This window comes from Artemia franciscana, chromosome 8 (genome assembly GCF_032884065.1).
Source record: "Artemia franciscana chromosome 8, ASM3288406v1, whole genome shotgun sequence".
Lineage (NCBI taxonomy): Eukaryota > Metazoa > Arthropoda > Branchiopoda > Anostraca > Artemiidae > Artemia > Artemia franciscana.
This window is the reverse complement of record NC_088870.1, coordinates 37,154,406-37,182,069: the sequence shown is the minus strand read 5'-3', so window position 1 is coordinate 37,182,069 and position 27,664 is coordinate 37,154,406. Positions and strand designations below refer to the sequence as shown.

Genomic DNA, 27,664 nt, shown 5'->3' with positions numbered 1-27,664 from the left:
TGGCTATTTCAAAATTTTAATCGAGCGATTTTGGGGGAAAAAGGGTTGGCGGAGAGGGCCTTGTTGCCCTTCATTCTTTCTTGTAACTTAAAAAGTGCACTAGAACTTTTAAGTACCGTTTAATTAAGCCCTCTCACGATATTTTAGGACCGCTGGGGTGATGCGATCACCTCTGGAAAAAAACAACAACAAATAAACAGGCATCTGTGATCTTTCTTCTGGCAAAAATACAAAATTCCACATTTTTTCAGCTGCAAGTAAGGAGCTGGATCACTCTTTAGTTACAGATCATTACCATTAATTGTTTGATAGGTGAAAGAACTCGGTTGTATCCACATTATCCCTTCCTTTGATAGATACAACTTTTACGACATTATAAGAAGCTATTTCATTCCAGATTTTTTTTTTTGCATTGTTTAAAATGATTGACAGATGTCTATTGCAAAAAATCCACAGGTCTATGGCAACAAAGAAAATAATAGGATAATCTATACTCCTAACACATAAATGAAAATTTTAACAAAATACACACAATAAAATCTAAACAAAAAACACAAACACATTTCACATTATTTCCATCGCTCTTTCGTTTTATACCGAACATTTGCAGGTGACATTTGTCCATCTGTTTCCAATATTGCTTATAGCTATTATATATTATATGGTTTTATATTTAATTAAATGCTAAAAACTAGTTTTTTTAACTGAAAGTAAGGAGCGACATTAAAACTTAAAACGAACAGAAATTACTCCGTATATGAAATGGGTTGTACCCTCCGCAATCCCTCGCTCTTTACGCTAAGGTTTTTAATTGTTTTAAAAAGTAGAATTGTAGCAAAGAGTCAAACTTTAGCGCAAAGAGCGAGGGATTGCCCGAGGGGACAACCCATTTCATATACGGAGTAATTTCTGTTCGTTTTAAATTTTAATGTCGCTCCTTACTTCCAGTTAAAAAAACTAGTTTTTTATTTATTTAATTTCTGAACGTTTTTGAATTGATTTTCCAAATCCCCCTGAAAACGTCTGTACATTCCCCAATAACCATTACTATATGTAAACACTGGTCAAAGTTTGTAACTTATAGCCCCTCCCCCAGGGACTGTGGGGGAGTAAGTCATCCCCAAAGACACAGTTATTATGTTTTTCGACTAAGCGGAGCAAACTGGCTATCTCAAAATTTTGATCCGTTGACATTGGGAAAAAATGAGTGTGGGAGGGGACCTAGGTGCCCTCCAATTTTTTGGTCACTTAAAAAGTGCACTAGAACTTTTCATTTCTGTTAGAATGAGCCCTCTTGCGACATTCTAGGACCACTTGGTCGATACGATGACCCCTGGGAAAAAAAACAACAACAAATAAACACGCACTCGTGATCTGTCTTCTGGCAAAACTACGAAATTCCACGTTTTTGTAGATAGAAGCTTGAAAGTTTTGCTAAAGGGTTCTCAGATATGCTGAATGCGACGGTGGGATTTTCGATATGATTCTATGACTCTTAGGGGGTGTTTTCTCCTATTTTCCAAAATAAGCAAATTTTCTCATTCTCGTAACTTTTGATGACAAAGACTAAATTTGATGAAACTTATATATTTAAAATCAGCATGAAAATTCGATTCTTTTGATGTTTCTTTTAGCATCAAAATTCCGTTTTTTAGAGTTTCGTTTACTATTGAGCCAGGTCGCTCCTTATATATGTATATATATATATATATATATATATATATATATATATATATATATATATATATATATATATATATATATATATATATATATATATATACATATATATATATATATATATATATATATATATATATATGTATATATATATATATATATATATATATATATATATATATATATATATATATATATATATATATATATATATATAAGTTGTTTGTCTATGTGTCTGTCTACTGACGTCATGTTTGTCAACTGACGTATCTTCTATATCTATATATTTATATAAAAATAAGTTATCTGTGTGTCTGTCGAGTGACGTCATGTTTGTTTGTCGACTGACGTCATGTTTGTCGACTGACGAAATTACAGACCGGGATATCGGGACACAAATGACGACCGGGACACCGGGACATCTATCTATCTATCTATCTATCTATATATATAAAAATAATATATATATGAAAATAAGTTGTCTGTGTGTGGTTGTCGAGTGACGTCATGTTTGTGTGTCGACTGACGTCATGTTTGTCGACTGACGTCATCATAAGGATTGAGCTGTATGCGCCATGAAGTTGTTTGTCGACCGACGTCATGTTTGTCAAATGATGAAATTACATACCGGGACACCGGGACACAAATGACGACCGGGACACAGGGAATATAAATGACGACTGGGAACCTCAAAGAGAAATTACAGACTTGGACACCCGGGCACAAATCACGACCGGGACACAGGGAATATAAATGACGACCGGGACACGGGGATTGTTCGAATAGAAATTACAGACCGGGACACCGGGACACAAATGACGACCAGGACACCGGGACACAGGGAATATAAATGACGACCGGGACACTCAAAGAGAAATTACAAACTGGGACACCGGGACACAAATGACGACCGGGACACAGGGAATATAAATGACGACCGGGACACAGGGACACATCATTAGAATAATGAGGTATAGATCTGAATACGGATTGTTTTCCCATGGACAATTATATGTTGCATGTTCAAGAGTCAGTAAACCTGACAACCTATTTATATGCAACATATATATATATATATATATATATATATATATATATATATATATATATATATATATATATATATATATATATATATATAGGCTATATATATATATATATATATATATATATATATGTATATATATATATATATATATATATATATGTATATATATATATATATATATATATATATATATATATATATATATATATATATATATATATATATATATATATATATATATATATATATATCTATTCACAGGTGGGACACACGGACACAACTACAATGGCGCGTATTGTCTATATATAAAATATATATATATTGTATATTGTCTTCTATATATATAGTGTATATTGTCTTCTATATATATTGTCTATATATATAAAAATAAGTTGTCTGTGTGTGTGTGTGTCGAGTGACGTCATGTTTGTGTGTCGACTGACGTCATGTTTGTCGACTGACATCATTATAAGGATTGAGCTGTATGCGTCATGAAGTTGTTTGTCGACTGACGTCATGTTTGTCAACTGATGAAATTACATACCGGGACACCGGGACACAAATGACGACCGGGACACAGGGAATATAAATCACGACCGGGAAACTCAAAGAGAAATTACAGACTGGGACACCCGGACAAAAATCACGACCGGGACACAGGGAATACAAATGACGACCGGGACACAGGGACACAACTACATCGGGGACGCCGGGGGTGCAGGCGGGATATATAAATGACGACCGGGACACAGGGATTGTTCGAATAGAAATTACAGACCGGGACACCGGGACACAAATGACGACCAGGACACCGGGAAAACAGGGAATATAAATGACGACCGGACACTCAAAGAGAAATTACAAACTGGGACACCGGGACACAAATGACGACCGGGACACAGGGACACATCATTAGAATAATGAGGTATAGATCTGAATACGGATTGTTTTTCCCATGGACAATTATATGTTGCATGTTCAAGAGTCAGTAAACCTGACAACCTATTTATATGCAACATATATATATATATATATATATATATATATATATATATATATATATATATATATATATATATATATATATATATATCTATATATATAAAAATAAGTTGTCTGTCTGTGTGTCTGTCTGTCTGTCAGGTGACGTCATGTTTCTGTGTTGACTGACGTCATCAAGTTAGTTGTCGTCATTTTTGCTACGACGGTGACGTCATTAAAGATATTTAAGACATATATGTTCACGTAGAAATCTATTAATGTTTAAGTTTAAAATGACTGATGAACTTACAATGGCAAAAGCCGATGAAGATGCTCAAAGAGTCTATGCCAAAAAACTTGCTGCTGATAGAGAAAGTCAGAAAAGAAAGCGTGCCGAGGAATCAAAAGAACAGCAAGGAAACAGGCTTGAGGCTAAAGAACGCAAAACCGCGCAGTTAGATGAAGATCCACCTGGACAGCGAGAGTCAAAACATATCAAAACTGAAAATGATAGCGATGATGATTGGGTTTGGGATTTTGACTTGGATAAGGTCATCAATGCCTACCAGATTTTAGTTAAAAAAACAAAGGTTCGGCGATATGTATTTCATAGTGAAGCTGAAAAATAAAGAAGAAAAAGAAAACTGAAAAAAGAAAAAATGTAAAAAACTAAAAAATACTAAAAAGAAAAAACACTCAAAGAGAAATTACAGACCGGGACACAAATGACGACCGGGACAGAGGGAATATAAATAACGACCGGGACACTCAAAGAGAAATTACAGACTGGGATACCGGGACACAAATGACGACCGGGACACAGGGAATATAAATGACGACCAGGACACAAGTATTTAAGAATATCGTTCAAAGACAAATTTTTAATTGTAAGAAGACCGTTGAAAGAGAAATTTCTAATTGTAAAATGACTGAAGAACCTACAATGGCAACGGTGCCACCATCGAAGTAGATAACCAGTGGGTTGTTCCATATTCCCCATTATTATCAAAAACATTTAATGCACACATAAACGTTGAATACTGTAACTCCGTAAAGGCAATCAAATACATATATAAATACGTCAACAAAGGCAGTGACATGGCAGTTTTTGGCTTGCAGCCCGAAATCAAAGATTTCGACGAAATCGTACAATATCAGGCTGGAAGATACATAAGCAGTAATGAAGCTGTTTGGCGAATTCTTTCATTTCCGATACATGAACGTAGTCCAGCTGTTGTTCACTTAGCGGTACATTTACAGAATGTTCAACGTGTTTATTTTTCGGAAACCAACGTGCAACAAAGAGCCCTGAATCCACCGGATACAAAATTAACAGCTTTTTTTTCTCTTTGCAAAAATGATTCTTTTGCAAAAAAACTGCTGTATACTGAAGTGCCTTCGTATTACACGTGGAATACTAAAAATAAAGTATTTGAACGTCGAAAACAGGGTAAGTCAGTCGACGGCCAACCTACCATCTTCAAAGATACCACGATAGGAAGACTCTACACCGTTCACCCCAATCAACATGAATGCTTCTTTCTACGCCTGCTTTTGGTGAATGTACCCGGTCCGACATCCTTTGAGTATTTGAGAACTGTAAACGGTACTATACATGACACTTACCGTAGTGCATGACAAGCTCTGAATTTATTGGAGAATGACCAACACTGGGATAACTGCATCAATGACGCGTGCGAAACGTCAACCCTAAGTCAAATTTGTGCATTGTTTGGCATCATTTTAACAACTTGCTCTCCATCAGCTCCTACAGAGTTATGGGAAAAATATAAGTCAAAAATGTCCGAAGATATACTCCATCGAAAACAGTTAGAGACGTCAGATATGACTTTTGATTTTACATCAGAAATTTATAACTACACTTTAGTTATTATAGAAGATTTGTGCGTACGTATGGCAAACAAACCTCTTCAGGATTTGGGAATGCCTTCACCTAACCGTATCGCTGCTGTTTCGACATGTGTAGAATTGGATCGTGAACAAAGTTACAGTACGAGTGATCTATTGTCGTACCTACAAAATAACATTTCCAAGTTAACGTCGGAACAAAAAGACATTTATGATACGATAGACTCGATTTCAGGACGTATACAACTACCTGCTGATTTCTGTAATTTAGTGACGTCCAAAAATGAATTGATTGAAAAAGTATTTCCGAATATTCTAAAAAATTATAAAAATAATAAATGGCTAAGTAAAAGAGCGATTCTCGCACCCAAAAATATAGACGTCCACGAAATCAACAATATTGTTTTGACCAAGATTCGAGACCAGGCAGTCCTTTACAAGTCAGTCGACACAGTTTTGGAACCAAATGAAGCGGTTAATTATCCATCTGAATTATTAAATTCCATAGATCTTTCAGGGTTTCCACCACACGTGCTACAACTAAAAATAGGCGTACCAATAATACTTTTAAGAAATATCAACCCACCAAAGCTTTGCAATGGCACGCGACTTGCCGTAAAAAAAACAATGGAAAACCTAATAGAGGCCACAATCTTGACAGGGCCTTTTGAGGGTGAGGCTGTTCTTATTCCTCGCATTCCCATGATTCCAACGGATCTACCTTTTCAATTTAAAAGATTGCAATTCCCAATTCGATTAGCATTTGCAATCACCATTAACAAAGCTCAAGGTCAATCATTAGAAAAATGAGGTATAGATCTTAATACTGATTGTTTTTCCCATGGACAATTGTACGTTGCATGTTCGAGGGTCGGTAAACCTGACAATCTATTTATATGCAGCGACAATTGGACAGCGAAGAATGTTGTATATTCGCAAGTTTTACGCAGTTAATTTGTATTGTATCTATCTATCTATCTATCTATATAAAAACGAGTTGTGTGTATGCATTTTTGTTTGTTTGTAAAAAGAGCGTTTGCATATGACGTCATTATTAGTACATACGGCTTTGTATATGCACAGACAATGGGAAAGCCAAGAATGTTGTATATTCGTAATTTTTTCGTAGCTTAACTCCTGCAGACGAAATGAATGCTTGCCTGAAAAATTCTAATTTATGGGCACACGTAAAAATATTAAAATTAACTACAAATATGCGTGTCCGATTGCAAAACGATGACTCTGGTCAAACATTTTCAGATCAATTGCTGGCAATTGGAAACGGAAAGCTCCCAGTAGTGGGAAAGCAAAAAATGTTGTATATTCGCAATTTTTACGTAGTTTGAAACACATATATAAATCTATCTATATTCACAGGTGGGACACAGGGACACAACTACAATGGCGCGTAACTAATATGGCGCGTAACGACTTACGCGCGCGGGAGGGCTTGGGGGGGGCGCGAAGCGCCCCACCAACTAGGTATTATATGTATATATATATATACAGCTAGTATATATATATATATATATATATATATATATATATATATATATATATATATATATATATATATATATATATATATATATATATATTCACAGGTGGGACACAGGGACACAACTACAATGGCGCGTAACTAATATGGCGCGTAACGACTTACGCGCGCGGGGGTGGGTTTGGGGGGGTGCGCGAAGCGCCCCACCAACTAGGAGTTGGGGTGGCGCGAAGCGCCACCCCAACAGCTAGTAGGGAATATAAATGAAGACTGGGACACTCAAAGAGAAAGCGACCGGGACACAAGGAATGTTCGATTAGCAATCACCATCAACAAAGCACTGGGACACAAATGACGACCGGGACACAGGGAATATAAATGACGACCAGGACCTTCAAAGAGAAATTACAGACCGGGACACCGGAACACAAATAACGACCGGGACAAAAATGACGACCGGGACACCGGGACACAGGGAATATGAATGACGATCGCAACACTCAAAAGAGAAATTACAGACTGGGACACCGGGACACAAATGACGACCGGGACACTGGGAAACAACTACAACGGGGACGCCAGGGGGCACAGGGGAATATATAAATGACGACGGGGATACAGGGAGTGTTCGATTAGCAATCACCATCAACAAAGCTCAAGGGCAATCATTAGAATCATGAGGTATAACTAAAAAAACTAAAAAATTGGTAAAAAAAACTAAGAACTAAAAAAAAGGCCAATTCAAAAACGAATGTATATACAGACCAGGACACCGGGACACAAATGACGACCAGGACACCGGGACACAAGGAATATAAATGACGACCGGGACACTCAAAGAGAACTTACAGACTGGAACACCGGGACAGAAATGACGACCGGGACACAGGGAATATAAATGACGACCGGGACACAGGGACACAACTATAACGGGGAGGCCGGGGGGCACAGGGGGATATATAAATGACGACGGCGACACAGGGAATGGTCGATTAGCAATCACCATCAACAAAGCTCAAGGGCAATCATTAGAATCATGAGGTAAATATCTGAATACGGATTGTTTTCTCATGAACAATTATATGTTGCATGTTCAAGAGTCGGTAAACCTGACAATCTATTTATATGCACAGACAATGGGACAGCGAAGAATGTTGTATATTCGCAAGTTTTACGTAGTTAAAAACATATATATATATATATATATATATATATATATATATATATATATATATATATATATATATATATATATATATATATATATATATATATATATATATATATTCACAGGTGGGACACAGGGAAACAACTACAATGGCGCGTAACTAATATGGCGCGTAACGACTTACGCGCGCGGGGGGGGCCTGGGGGGGAAGCTTAGCGCCCCCACCAAATGGGTTTGGTATAAATATGGGTTTTATATAAATATAAATATATATATATATATATATATATATATATATATATATATATATATATATATATATATATATATATATATATATATATATATATATATATATATATATATATTCACAGGTGGGACACAGGGAAACAACTACAATGGTGCGTAACTAATATGGCGCGTAACGACTTACGCGCGCGGGGGGGGGCCTGGGGGGGGGAAGCGAAGCGCCCCCACCAAATGGGTTTTGGGGTGGCGCGAAGCGCCACCCCAACAGCTAGTATATATATATATATATATATATATATATATATATATATATATATATATATATATATATATATATATATATATATATATATATATATATATATATATATATATATATATATATATATATATATATATATATATATATATATATATATATATATATATATATATATATATATATATATATATATATATATATATATATATATATATATATATATATATATATATATATATATATATATGTATGACGACTTATACTTATTGACGACATGACTGCCTGTCCATGGATTATTCTTTATGGTTGATTGTGTGTGGCTATGCTGTTTGACCTATGTGATTGTATGGATGAGTAGGGTTAAGGCCTCATTCAAGTGCTGGTCTATATTAATCTCTAATTTAGGAAAACAGTCTTTCTTTTCTCCTTCTGTCTTTTTTTTTTTTTTTTTTTTTTTTTTTTTTTTTTTTTTTTTTTGTGTTTGTGCTGTAGCATTGGTGATTTCTCTTTTCATGATATATATATATAGATATATATATATATATATATATATATATATATATATATATATATATATATATATATATATATATATATATATATATATATATATATATATATATATATATTCACAGGTGGGACACAGGGACACAACTACAATGGCGCGTAACTAATATGGCGCGTAACGACTTACGCGCGTGGGGGGCTTGGGTGGGGCGCGAAGTGCCCCCACCAACTAGGTGTTGGGGTGGCGCTAATTTATATTTCATTTATGTATTATTCTGTTTTAAAACGTGTCTTTCTTTTATGTTTGAATGTAGTATACCGATTGGAAGATCAAATCGTTCCACTTGATTTATATTGTCTGATCAGCTGAAAATCTTTACTTGACACCTTAGAACCTGGCAGTAATTTTGTTTTGTCGACATGTTGATAGTTTTGGTTCTCATTTTCGTTTTTCAATTTTGATAGGATCAAACAGCTGGTTCAGATAGCTATGGATGACTGAGAACTAGAAAATGGGAAACCTCCATCTGCGCTAATAACAGTGATAACAGTTTCACAAAAACAATATTAACTTGTCTCTAACATTAATTTTCTAAAGAAAGTTATAGCTTCGCTTTTTCCTCTGATTTTGTCCCCATGTTTTCTCCATTTTGTTGACATTTGGGTAGTTTCAGTTCTCGTTTTTCAGATTTTTTTCAAATTTGATAGGATCAAACATCTGTTATAGATAGCTATGGATAAGTGAAAAGTAGATAATGGAAAAGCTCCATTTGCTCTTACAACAGTGGTATCAGTATCACAGAAACTTTTCAGCTTGCGTAAAACAGTAATTTTTGAGAGGAACTTATAGCTTGCAGTTTTTTTATTTATCCAAATCCAATAAAGCTTTCTTTTGAATTTAAGTAGTGAAACAGCTAAATAAATTGACTACTTTGAAAGCTCATTTATATTAATTATCAGTATCCGGGTTCAACGATTCATAAAGAAAATTCACTAAAAAGTAAAACAAACTGGGCTTTCAATAAAAAAATATTTTTGTGTCTGTAACAGCTTCCAATTACACTCAATTTGTGTGCCATTTTGTTATCCCTACTCAATGACAGCATAGATTCTGACAGGTGGGAAGTTAGGGGGTAACGGATCCTTGAGAAACAAGAAGATATTAAAGAAAACGCGTACAAATAGGAGCACAAAACGCAATCCCATTTAAGTCTTGGTAAAAGCAAAACTCCTGATAGCACTTGCCCCTCAAGTGAAACTTCCTGGGAGGGGGGGGGGGTTTCTAATGAGAACAAGAGATCAGGTATCATGAAATATTTTCCCCAAAAGAGCAAAATACTACATTCCGAATCAGTTACGAATCATTTTTGCCAAATTGATTTTATGGGGCTGTCTGTTTTTGTATTTGAACAACTCATTTGTTAAAAGGCGACCCTTGAGAAGTTGAGAAAATTGGTAAAAGACCACATTGTTTCCTTGCATTTTAGTATAAGACCGTTAATTTGGAAATTTTTCTTCTTGTACTAATTGGAGTTGCATTTTAATTTCCAAGATTTATAGGCATTCTCTCTATATATGCGAAAAATCCATTTCTACGATGTGAGCCACTTTCAATTTGAATATTCTAGGCATGTGGTTGCAAAACTTTTTACAATGATCGATAAAAAAAATATTTTTTTTCAAATAATTTCCGGGCATGTTGAAGAGGCTCTTAAACTCAATAAGAAAAAACACTGTTTACTTCCAGACTGCCTAAGGACGTTGTGAAAAAAACCTCAACCTAAAGCTAACTTTACTGCATTGATTCTTAGCGTATCATTTTTATTTTTTAAGTAACATGTCAGAACTATTTTTAATAAATCAGCAGGCTAAACATCAGAGGCGGATCTAGGGGGAGGGGACAAAAGGAGACGAGTATCTTGGGCGGCACGCCCAGTAGGTACCGAAACGAGCTAAAGTAGAGTTGGAATTAAATAAAAAAAACCTTTCATATACGTAATAATTTCTGTTCGTTTGAAGTTTTAATGTCGCTCCTTACTTGCAGTTAAAGAAACTTGTTTTTTTTTTTTTTATTGAATTTCAATTGAAGATACGCCAAGAGAAGCAGCGCAGTCAGTATGTATGCACTTAAATGCTTCTGTTATAATACTGCGGCTTCGGCAAAATCTAGACCGTTTCACCACCTACAATGAGAAAAACTGTGGGAAGCATATACTTTTGGTCAAATTTCGGCTGAAAAAGACATTTTTGCGATTGTGCTTCCCTTCCATCCCTGAAATATTGTTAATCTTCTTTGAAACATTATCTTGGTCACCCATGTCCATGCCTTTGAACATTTTTAGCAAACTTAATGTACTAAAGCAGTGAAAATTAATTATGACTGTATGGATTGGTACTTGAAAACTTAGACAACCATATGTATCTTAATTTGAGAATTCAATAGCTTATCTCTTTTGTAGGTAAGTATCTTTTTGGTAGTAGTGGGTGCCTAATTTATAAAGAAGAAATGTTGGTGAGAAATCAGCAAAAAAAAGCTAAACAGACATACCAACAAACATCTTCAGAAGGTACAGCTTTCTTTTGAAAATGTACTTGTTTTTGGGGTTCAATAGATTGAAAATTTTTATTTGGTTTATAGACTAAAAACTTTAGAATAAATTTAACTAAATAGTTTTCCTTATTTAATTCCATCTGGTACTGCACTTGTAACTTCATGATTTTGAAACAACCAAACGAGAAATCTTAGAAAATTCCAATGAGCAAAGTATGCTTTTATTTTAGTGTCTTTGGCCCTTAAAATTGTGTTACCTTGGGAGCTTAAGTAAAAAGGATATTACACTACATCAATTGAAAACATTCTATACGTTATAATTACTATAATGACGAAGGATGGCTTCAAAATAAAACCTTATCCAAATATTTTGGGTGGCCTTAATTCTTCACACATATTTTTGTTTCAAATTCACTCAAAATTAAGCTCGTAAAAGACAAGTAGTTTTTTATGTTTTGAGTATCCCATTTTAAAGCAGGAAAAAACGCTAAGACCTTTCTAGCCAAGTTTTTATCCATTTATCAGAGTGATACAGTAATGAATACGATGTACGATCTCACTAGCTATATCTGTTTGCCAAAAAGCTTTTTTACATAAAGCATTGCTTTCTTTTATCTTATTACATCCCTTTCCTTTTTCTAAGAGGTTCCATCGGTTTAACCTGAAATTAAGTAACTTTTACAGACATTGAACAAAAAATTAGGAAAAAGGAAACAAGAATACCTGTATAAAACCAATTGCCAAATCGTTTGTAAAGGAAACTTTGTCTAGGGAATCATGTTTTATTTCTGGTTGAACTTGAATCATTAGTTGCAATAACAAGTGCTATTGTTTCTTAGTGTTTTGGGACCCCTTGGGGTTTGGGTGATCTTTAAAACCTATTGGATTCAGTCCCTTAAAGTACCTTATGACGAAATACATTAAATCAAAGGTATGGTGCTACAGTTGTGTCAACGTGTTTTTCAAGCTCTTTGAGAGAACAAAGTTTCAAAATTTGAATTCCACCAATTTAAAGTGTATCTTCACGTTGTATGGGTGGAGTGAAGTGTCGCAACAATTCAATGGCAACAATAAGTGCAATTTAACAATAGCAACAGAAGCAAAATTGCAACAATAAATTGCAATTTTGCACTGTAATTTAAGTGCAACTAGGCCTATAGTTGTTTTTTTGTCATCAATTACTCACTTTTTTCATCAATAAAAAATACATTACTAAGATAGGAAATACTCTTTTTTAGTCATTTATATTAAGAAATATATTATTCTTTGTGAAAAAAAAAAAAAACAAAAAAACTGAGCCCAATTTATGTTGCCATTTCTAAAATTCATTCTAGAAATGCCAAATTCGAACCTTAAATGGGTAGGGTTTACTGTGAACCAATAAAATAAATAAAAAACGAATAAAAATAAAACTGAATGATCAAATTTAACATGAAGGTACCAGACAGGCACGTACGCAGGAATCTTTTTCGGGGGGGGGGGGCAAAACCTTCGAAACAACAGATATAAAGTAGTACTTTTTATTTAGTAATGCAAAAAGCACGTAAATCGGAAAATACAGACTAACTTTAATCTGCAGTATTGCAGCGGATGGGGGAAGATAACTGAAGCCTCAAAAGAACGTTTTAGGCTCAGGTTATGTTCATAGCGATTTAGAACCAGTGATTAATCTATTATATCCCACTGAAAGGGAAAACTTTAGGGTTAACAGTGCGATATGGGTGCTGTGGGGGGAAGTTTTTCTATTTTAAAAACGTAGATTTTAATGAAAAATGATAGTTTCCAAAATTGTGCCATTAAAAGCTGTACTTTTTCCTGAAAAGGGGGAATAAACGCCCTAATATGAAGGATAATTCTATTTTGCTGTGGAAAGCAAACTCTCTTTACAAAAGAAAAAAAAAACAGTAAAATTGCTAATTACTTCAAAAAGGTTAAAAAGTTAGACAGACAATGGGTTAATAATTGTGCAGTGACTTGACCGGATAATTGCATGCTGTAAAATCCTCCAAAAAAGGCTTCACACATGTATCTAGATTCTTAATAAATGTCGAAAGTAAAACAGTTTAAAATAGGGATGATACCTTTTTATTGACAGTGAATAGATATAAAATTATTTAACTGGATATTTCGAACACATATACAGTGTTCATCATCAGCAGTAATCACTGTATATGTGTTTGAAATATCTAGTTAAATAATTTTATATCTATTCACTGTCAATAAAAAGGTATCATCCCTATTTTGAACTGTTTTACTTTCGTCATGGAAAGGCAGTGTGGTCTTCGAAGTTATTTACGCTAATAAATGTCCTACTTTTGCCAAAAATCTCATGAAACCATGGGGAAATTAAACACCATAAAATTTCGGGGGGGGGGGGGGCCAAAGTTCCCCCCCTGCGTACGTGCCAGGTACCAGATACTAACAAAGATGAGTCCTAAAAGGGCCCTTTAAAGCTACAAAGACGGACCGGGCTCAAAACTAGCAATTTTTTTATATTAAGAGACGCTTGGTCCAAGGCCTTCCAAATGTAATTTCAGTATGTTTGATAAAATAAAAATTGTGGGTCTTTCTTGTTTTTGGCCCAATTCTCGGGCAAACTAATAAATTCTGAGTCACTTCAGTCCAGGGGTTTTCAGATACGATTTTCAACCCAATCAGGAATCAATAGGCTTTTGGCCCTTGTTTTGAATTAAAATCGAATAGTTATGGGCATTAGGGCATGGCTAATTGTAGAAAAAGCCAGGAAAGATAGTCCAATTGAGTGAGAGGCAATTCTGACATTAACTTCCCCTTATTAGGATTGTATAAAAATGATATTAGTTCATTTGTTAATAGATACGTCTATATATTATCAATTCACGTGTAATTTTATTTTTGTGGGAACCATGACCAAATTAATTTTCTTCATATTAAGTTCTGTTTGGCCCTGGACTGCACAGGCTTAAGTTTCAAGCTGCTCTTGGAAAAAAGCTGTACTTCTCGGACGCAAATTTGGGATCTGTCTTGGCTTTTCCCTTTTTTTTTACAACTATTCCCTTTTTTTTTAGTTCTACCAGACTTGGAAGCTTATTAGCTTCCACTTGACCAGAAGCTAGCAGTTTTAAGTTTTAAACCGTTCATAAAAGGCTTATTGGACCTTTTTAGGGTCTGATTTTGAAGCAAACCAAATTTTTTCCATTTTTATTTGCAACTTGCTTTTTCAATGACATTCAAATATAAGCTTGAAGCCAAACGAGAAAAATATTTCCTTTCACATTTTTTTTAGGGTAATGCCTTCCACCCTGTTTTCGTGTCTAGGGGGGGGGGGACAAGGTTCTCCTTCGCTAAGAAACTGGTAGGTATAAGTTTTAAACAATTAAAGAAAAATTTGTCCCCTTTTTGGAGTTCTATTATATTTTTTTATTTCTATTACATTGAGGTCCTCTTCAACGAAACAATTCAAGATGTAATGTTTTGTTGTGGATAGGAAAAAAGGCTATGGCCCTTTTGGACACTATTTTGGGGGGACTGTGCCCATAAAAACGTTTTTAGGAACAGGTTCCTTTGGCTCAGGAACCTAAGGCTGTGACTTTTAAAAAAATGTTGTAAAACAGGATTTTTGGTTCATTTCTATCCCTATTACCCACCCAACCATTTCATGGTCCATTTCAGCTTCTTCCTTCCAAAAAAATTTCGGTTCTCATAGCTCTAGGCAACGGTTCTTGAAAGTTTCAAGCCAATTGAAAAAAAGAAAAAGTTTTCGAACAGATTTTATTTGGGACACCTATTTCCCAACTAAAAAGGGATTTTGGCTTTCATATTGGCTCCGTTTTTGGGGAAAACAATTTTCTGATTTTTTTTTTTTTTATTTCGCGTTGGAGATTCTCATCCCCAAGGGCTTAAGGAGTCCCTGGACCGTCTCCCTCTGGTTTCTGACTTCAATAGTTAGGATGCTCGGCATCCTCAAGAAGCTTAATACTAACTTACCGTTGTCCCTCCCTCTTTTGCGGAAAATAATTCCAGCTTCTCCCTACCTCCTTCATAAAGAGGTGTTCCCCCTCGTGGGAGCTGCTTGTCAGACTGAGAACAGTGTCACTATTTTGGATCACTCCCCTTCAACCCTCAACACCACCAACAAAAATTTATGCCCCCTGCTCATGAGAGGTATTACTTACTTGTCTGTTAAACGAAACACTCAAGAATTACGCTCTGTAAGATCTGTTAAATCTGCAAAAAACTGGTTTACTGTCTGTACTGACAATTAGCTTTGGCTCAGTGAAAAACGAAGATGTAGTATGATGATTCCAATGATTTTTTTTTTCGTCGTTTCCATAATTTTATTGATAAAGTATTATATTTTTCAACATATTTTGTATATTTCCGTAATATTTTGGTATATTTTATTAGGATTAAAAATGAGACAAATAGGTTTTGTCTTACAGACAAAACTCTTGCGTGTGTTTCGTTTAACAGACAATTACCATCATTTCCGGCCGAACCTTAATAATTTTTGTAAGAGACAACTTAACGTATCCAAATTCCTTTGTTAAAGACTTCGCATAACAGATGGAGATCTGATCTATGAAGCCTGAAATCCTCGAACCAGAGTCTGTACTGTGGCGTTTGGAATGAAAAAAAAAAAAAAAAACAAGCTAGAAGAGACTTTAAGCTAAATTCCGATAATTATTTTTAACCCCCTGTCTGTAATACAAAATCCTGATCTTCTTTTCCAGTTGGATATTTTTAGTATTTCTGATAGTCCTGATGACATTCCCTGTTCCTTTCACCTCGGTAAGCTGGATCCAAAAAATTGTGACGTCAATCCAGTGGAAGTTAGAGGTCCAGAAAGTACTCATCTGACTAAACAAACGATTGTTAAATTAGTGTAGCGGTAATGTTACTGAACGGATAAGCCGGAATAAAAATAATAACGGAATAAAATAAAAAATAACAATTATTTATAAACCGAAAGGCTAACATAGAACGTTTCTAATAATGACCAAAAGTGGATAAGCCCTGACCTTGGCAACAGTGACAGATCTCTAAAAGTTTGTACACAGTATTTAAGTCGGAAGTGTAAATCAGGGTCCTGGTATACGGATCAGCGATTAAATAATTCTTCCCTAGCATCTCAAAAGCCCCCTTTCTTTCACCAACTCAGACCCTCAGTGCCTAGACAAGAAGTATGTTCCCTGTTTGTGCGTTACAACCTGTGTCTTAGAAACCTTAATCCCCTTTCTACCTTCTCTTACCCATGGCTAACAATTCCCCTTCCTACCCCCCCACCTCTTCGTCCGTACAAAACTAATATGTTAATGCGAATACACAACATTCTTCACTGTCCCATTGTGTGTGCATATAAATAGATTGTCAGATTTACCGACTCTTGAACATGCAACATATAATTGTCCATGGGAAAAACAATCCGTATTCAGATATAGACCTCATGATTCTAATGATTGCCCTTGAGCTTTGTTGATGGTGATTGCTAATCGAACATTCCCTGTGTCGCCGCCGTTATTTATATATCCCCCTGTGCCCCCCGGCGTCCCCGTCGTAGTTGTGTCCCTGTGTCCCGGCCGTCATTTATATTCCCTGTGTCCCGGTCGTCATTTGTGTCCCGGTGTCCCAGTCTGTAATTTCTATTTTAGTGTCCCGGTCGTCATTTATATTCCCTGTGTCCCTGTGTCCCGGTCGTCATTTGTGTCCTGGTGTCCCGGTCTGTATATACATTCGTTTTTGAATTGGTCTTTTTTTTACTTTTTAGTTTTTTACCTTTTTTTTAGTTTTTTTTAGTTATATCTCGTGATTCTAATGATTGCCTTTGAGCTTTGTTGATGGTGATTGCTAATCGAACATTCCCTGCGTCCCTGTCGTCATTTATATACCCCCCTGTGCCCCCCGGCGTCCCCGTTGTAGTTGTTTCCCTGTATCCCGGTCGTCATTTATATTCCCTGTGTCCCGGTCGTCATTTGTGTCCCGGTCTGTATATACATTCGTTTTTGAATCGGTATATGATGAAATAAATTTTTGTGTTTTTCCCCTTTTTTTCTTTTTAGTTTTTTTTTGGTTTTTATCTTTTTTTAGTTTTTTTTTCTTTTTTCTTTTTAGTTTTTTTTTTGTGCTGCAGCTTCCTTTTTGGAAGCTTTTTTTTAGCAGTTTTTTTTTTAGCAGCTTCCTCGGCTTTTGCCATTGTAGGTTCTTCTGTCATTTTACAATTAAACATTTTTCCGTCACGATCTTCTTACAATTAAAAATTTGTCTTTGAACGATTTTCTTAAATACCTTTAATGACGTCATCGTCATAACAATGACGACAACTAACTTCATGACGACATGACATGATGACATGACGTCACTCGACAGACATACAGACAAACAACTTATTTTTATATATATAGATTTTTATTATGTATATCAGGGTGTTTGTCCCCTTGTTAATACCTCTCTCTTTTTCACTAAATCTTAAGTTTTATCCCAATTCTTTCATAATAACCCCTGAATAAGAATGCCGTAGAATAAATAGTTGAAATTACTATTACTTTATTATTATTTATTACTTTAGCATAAAGAGCGTGGTATTTATCTCCTCCTAAATACCTTGCTCTTTATGCTAAAGTATTTTTAGAACCTTTTATATGCGTAATAATCTCTGTTCGTTTTAAGTTTTAATGCTAATCCTTACTTTCAACTGAAAAAAACTATTTCATGTTTATTTTTTCATTGTTTTTTTTTATAGTAATGCTAGAAAATCCTGCGTCCTTTTCATTGAATTTCTCTTCCCCCATGACATATTCCTCCAAGGAAAGATCCTCCCACATAGCACCTCCCCTCAACCCCACCCCCACACTAAAAAAATCCCCCGGAGAACGTCTGTACACTTCCCAATAACCATTACTGTATGTAAACACTGGTCAAAGCTTGTAACTTCAGCCCCTCGCCCAGGGACTGTGGGGAGTAAGTCATCCCCAAAGACATAGTTATTATGGTTTTCGACTATGCGGAACAAAATGGCTATCTTAAAATTTTGATCCATTGACTTTGGGGAAAAATGAGCGTGGGAGGGGGCTAGGTGCCCTCAAATTTTTTGGTTACTTAAAAAGGGGACTAGAACTTTTCATTTCCGTTAGAATGAGCCCTCTTGCGACATTCTAGGACCACTTGATCGATGCGATGACCCCTGGGGAAAAAACAAACAAACACGCACCCGTAATCTGTCTTCTGGCCAAAAATACGAAATTCCACATTTTTGTATATAGGAGCTTGAAATTTTCGCTACATGGGTCTCTGATACGCTGAATGCGATGGTGTGACTTTCGCTAAGATTCTGTGACTTTTAGGAGGTGTTTACCCCTATTTTCCCAAATAAGGCAAATTTTCTCAGGCTCGTAACTTTTTGTGACAAAGACTAAATTTGATAAAACTTATATATTTAAAATCAGCATAAAAATTCAATTCTTTTGATGTATCTTTTAGCATCAAAATTCTCTTTTTTTTAGTTCTATTTACTATTGAGCCGGGTCGCTCCCTACTACAGTTCGTTACCACGAACTGTTTGAAAATAATTTACCGAAAGCTCTTAAGGGAACAATCAATGAATTTGATAATATAAGTGACTGAGGCGACTTAGTTCTTTCGTACTCAAAATTCGGCGACAACTTGATTTCATTTTTGAATTTGATAAGTGGAAAACAGAAGAGTAAAACAGAAACTCTATGCTTTAATAAACCAAATGGGTAAGCTCCCCAAAAAAGGAAGGTATAGCTTTGACCAAAGTTAGGGCCAAAAAGGGAACTCAAAAGATTTAATTGACAACTTAATTCAACACAGAAATAGGGCTTCTCGATTTAAACAAGTGACAAAAAGGTTTTACGTTAATATTTTAACTTTGTATTTAGAGATATTGATGCAAAGCAGGCGGTTGCCGTAGTTAGTTAAAGGAAGGTTAATTACTAAACTTCCTCTCTTTTCTAATCAGATCTCCTCACGAGACAACCCCAATCCCTTCACGATCTCTGTCTTTTAACTGTTTATCTTTTAATTGTGATCTGTTTAGAGATTGGTTTTTGGTCTATTCCTTCTATAAGTTTTAGCCAATCTCTAGCCTCTTGTTGAATAAGTAGGTTTTTTCCAGTATTTTGGGCCTTGCTTCTAAAAACTTGTAATGTCATAACATCTTACGATATTCAAATTATTCACTTAAAAAACTTGTCTGAACTGGGTCTTCAACTATTTATTACGGTTCAAATGTTTCAATAGTTTCTGTTCTCTGAAACAAGGAGAGGTCAAAACATTTTACGATTTGACAATTTATTATGGCCAATACAAAAAGAGAAGTTATATTCCAGCCAGGCTAATTTGAAATAGTCGGTTTATATCTGATTTATTGGAACAAAGGAAATTTCAACTTTTACCAAGAATTGAGTTACGAAAAAGAAGTAAAGTTATTAAGCATAATAATAAGGCATTCGTATAGTGCCAAATTAATAGTATATCAGAAAATTATTCGTTGCCCTCGTTTCTCTCAGGTCCTAAAAGTTGGGTCTTCTCCCCGAATCTCACGTTCCTCTCACTTGCAATTACCTCCTGCAAATAAAATAAATTAACCACTTATTTCAGTAATCACTTTGCTTTCTTAATGTCCTCCGTTACAAACAATGAAAGCCTTAGTTTTGACAAATTGCCTGAAATTGAGACCCACTCTCAGGTGCATAAAATTGACATAATTGCCATGACAGAGGTCCAAGCACAAAATCCTAGCCTACTGAAAATTAACAACCACTCCCCATTCATATAGCTTCGTCCTCGTGGCCATTGAGTGGGTAAAAAAGGTGGAGGAATATTTTTTTTTCTTGCACGCAATTATTTTTTTCCTAATTAAATTCGTGCTCACAACCTTTCAGATAACGAAGAAATCATTTGTGTAAGAATAGAACCCAAAGTCTTAACGAGTCCTTTGAATTTGATTGTGTTGTGCTGCTTCTATTGATTCCCAAATAAAAACACTGCACAAGGGCAGTAATACTACCAGCCATTACACAATGGTTCCAAATTTGTTGTCTGCAAATTCCCGAATGCCTGTATTTTTCTAGTAGATGATGCTAATGAATTTAAATTATTTATGCCATTCTCGTAAGCTAAAACTTATAATACCAGCAACCGTAAAAGAGGCAGGCCGACAATCAAATAAAACTCAGCCCTTGATGTGATTTGTGTAAAAATGTATGCTTCTTATAGCCCTCCAATTCCTTTGCTGTCTTTACGGGGAATGTATAATTTTTATTAATTATTAAAACTTCTTTCTGATTTTAATCAAACTTTTTTCTGTTACTGAATTCTCTTGTCTATCAATTTCCAATTATGGCCTCTCTGATTTGGGATCTTGGATTACAAGTGAAAAGTGGCTGACTCTCATAGAGAACAATGACGTTGATGATAAGGTCACTGGTTTTTGAAACCTGTTTTCCCTTAGAATAAAGCAAAAACATAATGGTAAACCTAATGGTAAACCATATATTAGTATTCAAATGAAAAAACTTCAAATTACTATTAAAATGATTCTTCTTAAATATGGTAAAACGTCTTAAGCTAATTCTCTGTGTAAAAAAAGAGATGCTTAAAGGTGCTTCTTTGTCTTGCAAAATAAGGTCAAGGATTTGTTTTCTACTAATCCAAATCAATGGTATAATGAAACATAAAAAAATGGGATAAAACCCAAGTAATCATTGATTTTTGTACTCAAGAAGAACCTTAACACAACAAATTATCAGAACAAATCCCTTTCCTCCATTTTAATTTCTACTCTTTCGTTTTTCCAGTCATTTTACCCTTGGGCGTAGAGGCCAGAATTGAGAACATGGAAAAGGGCAGATCTTGTCCACTAGACATTCCGATCGAGCTAATTAAAGGGTTCACTGACTTTACTTACTTACTTATAACATCATGCCAGAGTGACGTTGAGAGCTTTGGGGGGGGGGTTGCTACACATGGGATAGACTATCCCATGGGATTTAAACGAAACTTGTGTCATCCACTTGGACGCATCCAGTCTCTACTAGTTTGTTCAAAGTCGGGAAGAATCCAAGCCGGAGTGTCAGTAGGAAATCGCAAAAGATGTCCAAAGCAACGAAATGTCCGCTTGGTAACTAGGTGTGACAAAGGTGACTGGGAAGTCATACTACATAGGCGGTCATTGCTGACAAATTCCGTCCATCGTATTTCCTTGATTTTCCGAAGCCACTTAAATTGAAGAGTGTTGAGACGGTGCTGAACCCTTGCAGTTGTAGGCAAAGTTTCAGCTCCGTATAGCAGGAATGCTTAAACTGACCCTCCAAGACTTTCATTTTGGTGGCTGGTTTGATCATTGGCTTCTTCCAAATATGGTTCAGTCTACCAAAGACGGCAGAGACCTTGGCCGTGTGGGCAGCAACTTCTTGGTCGATGCAGCCATCCTATGATATTATAGAACCATGATAAGTGAAGTGGTTAACCACTTCGATTTGGTGTCTGGCGACCAAGTAATTAGAATTATCGGTCTCTGACTTTGGCAATACTACCATGCCTTTTGTATTCTTCCAGTTAATGAATAGTCCTGTCCTTGCAGCTTCACCCAAAGTCGTGTTTAAAACTATAAGCAGCTGTGACTTGAAGTTGGTGCTTAGTGCTATGTCATCAGCAAAGAATCTATCAGTGGCAACTCTATCCCATTGCTTGAGTTCAAAGCTCAACTTTCGGGTTGTACAAGTCATAACATGATCAATAATACACTTAAATAGTCTAGGAGCAACTGAACAACCCTGCCTGACTCCTGTTCTTACTGGAAAGAAAGCGCTACGGCTACCATTCACTTGCAAACAGCTTTCAGTCTCTCGATGCATGGCCCTGAGTAGGTGGACACATTTTGACGGGAGGCCAGTATTAGAAAGGATATTTCATAGAGAATCACGATCAACTGAGTCGAATACTACCTTGAAATTGACATAAGCAATGAAAGCGTGCTGGTAGAACTTATTTGCCTTCTCTATGATTTGCCTTATAGAAAATATCTGCTCTGTCATTAATTGGCCAGGCATACAACCAACCTGCTCTACTTTGTACTTTCGTCGGATGTTTTCAAATCATCGCTGCATCGAAACCAAGGAAAAGAGCTTGCCTGGTAGCGAAAGGAGCGTTATCTCTCTATAGTCCTTTCGCTCCCTCCTGGAAAATTTTCTTTTCCACAGTGCTAGGATAAATCCCGTACACCAGTCTTTCTAGAGGATCTCTGCGTCCTGTGTTTCATCGAATAGTATTTGGAGCCAAAGCAGGATAGTGCCACTGCCGATTTTAAGCAGCTCCAAGGAGATTCCACAGATGCCAGGAGATTTATGGTTTTTCAATTTTTTCACAGAATTTTGAGTTTCTACCACTGAGAACGGCTTATTGTTAATGTCAACATTAACGAGGTTATTATAAATAACAGGTTGGGTATGATAGGAGTTGCTACACATGGAGAGAGAGGGGACGTATTAAGCACGAAAAGTGCTTGTTCCACCTTGAAAGGTTTATGACTTCAAGGAGCACTCAGCCCACAGATAGTACGTTTTCTATTTGTTGAGCACACTGGCTCGAGAAATCACGTCAATGTTGTTACGCAGCTCCAACGTTCTTCCTCGTGACAGCTTCTTGTAGCTTTGGCTTTGGCGTCAACGAAAGACTATAGATCTCTACGTATCAATTTGTTCCTGGCGCAATTTACGTGTCGATATGTCTTTATATCCCCCCCCCCCGCAGTCTGGCCTGCCTTTGGAGTGTAATAATGTCCCCAGCCTCCTGTGACAGCCAAGGCTTTTTGACTTGAACTTGCAAGCTATGAGGTGTTCTAGCTAAGTCGGTGACTCCTATTTTTAAACGAGCTGACAGTCTTTGAAAAGTTTTATCCTTAATTTTAATGAAATTACTTCTACCAGTGAGTTCCCAATTTGTTCGGAATTAGGTTTTAATGCTCCTGCAAAAAAGGTAACAAGCAAGATTTTAATGGTCTTCGGCCATTTTAAAATAATAAAATACCTATTTGTCGAGTTCTAGGATAGAAGGAATATTTCGATGATCTAACCGTCGTAGAGACATGTTTCAGAAGTTTCAAGAGTAGCTTAATGTATATTACTTGGATTACTTGACTAAGTCCCATATATCCTCAATAGGTATTTATTGGGCACTTTTTCCACCAGTCTATTGAAGCAACTCGTATATGAACTTCTATCTTTTGTCAGGCTGAAAAGGAACGGCATTTTCAATGATGAAAAATAATCTTCCCATCACCTTGGGGGGGAGTGTGTTCTAAGGCAAGAATCATATGTAAGGCCTTCAAAGGCTATATTAGGGAGCCGAGTGCTTTCTACACGCTTGGTTCGTCTATCGTTTTATTCGGTTTCGATCAAATATTGTACGTTTCACTTTCAATTTGTTTAAATCTTGGTGTTGAATATTCTATCATGGTTAGTAGTCTCAGCAACAGGTCGCGGTGATTTTTTTTTTTCAAAGGTGTCAAGGTGACCCTGATCATCTGTTTCAAAATTCCAAGTTTCACACGCTGAAACTGCCTCGCTTTAAGCATTGTTGATACATTATTATTCATCCAGATTTGCATCAGAGTCTTAAAACTGGAGTTTGCAAGAGTCAAGTGTCTTTTGATGTTTTTGGAGTGGTTATTTTTAGATGTGAATAAGCTACCGAAATTGGTAAATTCATCAACCTACTCTATATAATCACCTCGAAGCGAGAGGCTGGGATTTCTTAGGGAAATGGATTTAGCAACCCATGGCTTTCAGTTTCAAGGTGTTGATGGTCATTCCGAAAAGGTTGGTGCTCGTGTGAACGATATCAGCATGAGATTGGAGATCAAGGAAAAACTAAGAAATTAGGTATATATCATCATAGTAAGCGAGTTTGTTTATCATTTTTCCTTCTAAAAGAGATCCAAACGAACTGTCTGTGAGTGAAAGGACTGCATTAAAAATGAGATTGAAGCGCTCCGGTGATCAAAGGCAGCTTTGCAGAACACCAGTCGACGTTTCAAAGCTTTCAGCAACTTCTTCTTTAATCATAACATTTGCTTCTGAGCCGAATGTACATGCCTCTAATTAAGGAAACCAAGCTGGTATGGATACCAAAGCGAATAAGAGTGTGCAATATAACTTATCTCCAGATGTGGTTGAACACCTGTTTTGAGTCTGCAAGGTGTTGGTAGATATTGTGGTAAAATTAATATTCCGCACTCTTATGATAACTTAGATATTTTAGATATTGGCATTCAAGGTTGTAGTTGAGATATTTGAACGATTATTGGTCTTTTAATCGCTGGCTGTCTCAAACGCAATAGCTTCTAACGTATGGCCTTACTTGGTTACCCCGGAGGCGGTAGGTCACGTCTCTCTTTCCCTAGCAGGGGCAATTATATCTACTGCCCGTAACATCAGTGATTTTATCCCTTACTGGGGAGGGTTTTATACTGGCTGGTTATTTCCATGCAACCATGGGTTCTTCCCAGTGCTAATTAGAGACACCTTTCACTTCCTCCATCTGAATTTAGGACCCCCAGATTAGGGTTCTTTTGCCATATTTCAAGAGCTGCAGACAATGGGTCTCCTATTGTTCCGTTCCTCTTTACCCCAGATTTAATCCACATATCTGCAGGACGTTCCACTATCCATCACCTTGGTGCTCGCTGAGTGGCCAGGATAGAGTGATTTTATTGCTAAATTTCTAGTATTGGTGCTTACTGTGTCTTGTAAACTTTGGCTGTACTGAGCCAAATTCATATATTTAATTTCTTATTTTCATTCATTTATTTTCAGCAGCTGAGCCAGTAATGCAAGTCTCTCCAATAGTTGGTACTATCATTGGGAGTGTTTTTGCCCTGGTTCTTCTAACACTAGGAATTGCCATCTCAATTCATGTCCGGCGTCAACAAGGTAATGAACTAGTTGACAGAGGTTCTGGAGATGCTACTAAAGTAGAATTAAAAGTGTCAAACTGTCAAAATAGTCCAGACCTGATAATTGGAAGCAATTACAGAAATATGGAAGGTACGTTCCACCGTAGCACCTTTCTTTCTGACAGCATACTTACTAAGGTAGTGCCTGGAGTGGGTTGGGGGGGGGAACTCAGTTTTTTATTTCATCTCCTTTGCAAACTTCCTGTAATTACAAGACTACTTTATATTTTTCTTTTCAGGTATTGTCATTTTTGTTCTGCAGGGTAATATCTAAACGAGCAATTATTAAAAATTCCTTCCGCCACCCTTTTCTTCTTCATCCCAGATGCTTCAACGAAACCTTTCTTTTTATGAACTAAGTTCCGATTTCTTCGGATATATTTGGAACATGTGAACATATGCTTAAATAGTATTAGAAAGCATTATGTGTAGCATTAGAAAGATGTGGCATCGGTTCATAAAAATTTATTTGCTTATCAGTTGAATATTTGGGTTTTTGCTCAAAATAGACAGAACACCAAATCAAGTAAGATGCACGCAAAATAATGAAAACTTGTGGACAGATAAAACAAATATTTGGATTTTTCAGAGGGGAAAGTGCAACTGATACTTAAAATAACCGTTTTCTCCAGTTTTGTAGCTGTTCAGTGAGTTTTTCTTCGATTTTAGGGATTACAAACCTCAAACTGATTATGGAGAACTTTAATATTAAAAAACAATGCGGTACATGGAATTTTAACACTATCGTATTTTAATTTGAAAGGCTAGTAAAAACTGTTTTCCCTTTAATTTTGAACATGTGCTAAGCCGAGATAGAGATACAGGAAAAGATATAGAGGAATATGAAAAAATCTGTGATGCCTTGGATATGAATGAAAATTTGTTTCGTGAGGAAGATTTAGCGACAGTACTAAACGGATTAAAAAATAATAAGGCTCCAGGTACTGTAGTAAAATAATTTCTTAAATATGGTGGCTATGGGGTAGAAATAAGTTTCTGAAGATTATGAATGTGATTTTGAAAAGGGGAAGTACCTAGCAAATTTAGAAAAAGGCTTAATTAAATCACCGTACAAGGAAGGTGATAAGAGTGAGTATGGTAATTATCGAGATATTAGTCTTGTCTCTATACATAGCAAATTACTTAGCAATATGATACTTTTTAGACCGAGAGATGCTGCAGACAAAATTATAAAAGAAGGACAGCGCGGTTTTAAATAAGGTAGAGGATGTATCGACCAAATTCCCACCCTTAGGTTAATGAATGGGAAGTGCCTGAGTTACCAAACACCTTTGGTCCTTGTTTTATAGATTGTGAGCAAGTGTTTGATTCTGTTGATAGAAGAGCTTTAGCAAAGGTCTTACCTTCGTATGGTATACCAGACAGATACATTAAAGTGATTAGTGCTATGAAGGAGAATAGCATTGCTGCTGTTAAGGTAGGAAATGAGGTTAGCAATTGGTTTCGTGTTAAATCAGGATTTAAGCAGAGTTGTGTTCTATCTTCCTTTATGTGGATCATTATGATGGACTTTGTCTTAAGGAATATACGAAAGGCAATCAGTTAAAAGAAAAGTTTTGGAAGAATAGAACTATGCTAACAAAGATTAGAATATTGGAACCCACATTGATGATAGTGGTCGAGTAAGGCTCTGAACCATGGGCACTCCTCAAAGTGGATGAAGATATGCTAGATGCTTTCCAGAGAAATTGGCTATAGATTATTCTTAGTACCCAGATAACTGGCCGTATTTCAAACAATAGGCTGTATGAAAAGTGTGGTTCAATCCCGCTTTCTAGGGCTATAGTGAGAGAAAGGTTGAGATGTCGTGGGCACGTTCTGTGGATTGAGTACGACAGCTTGCCAAAGATTGTCCTTTTCAGCTAGCCCTCCAGGG

The 27,664-nt window shown here is 36.1% G+C and overlaps 1 protein-coding gene across 5 annotated transcripts in view; it reads left to right on the top strand.

The window, feature by feature from the left end:
- The window catches only part of LOC136030372 (protein turtle-like), a 370,614-nt gene that overhangs the window by 309,135 nt on the left and 33,815 nt on the right, over nucleotides 1-27,664 (top strand). For 3 of the 5 annotated variants that reach the window (XM_065709294.1, XM_065709290.1, XM_065709292.1), the window contains one exon: nucleotides 25,628-25,858. In XM_065709294.1, coding sequence (XP_065565366.1) covers nucleotides 25,628-25,858 — 231 coding nt within the window. The remainder of the gene's footprint in view (nucleotides 1-25,627; nucleotides 25,859-27,664) is intronic. The other 2 variants (XM_065709291.1, XM_065709293.1) reach the window with 2 other exon arrangements.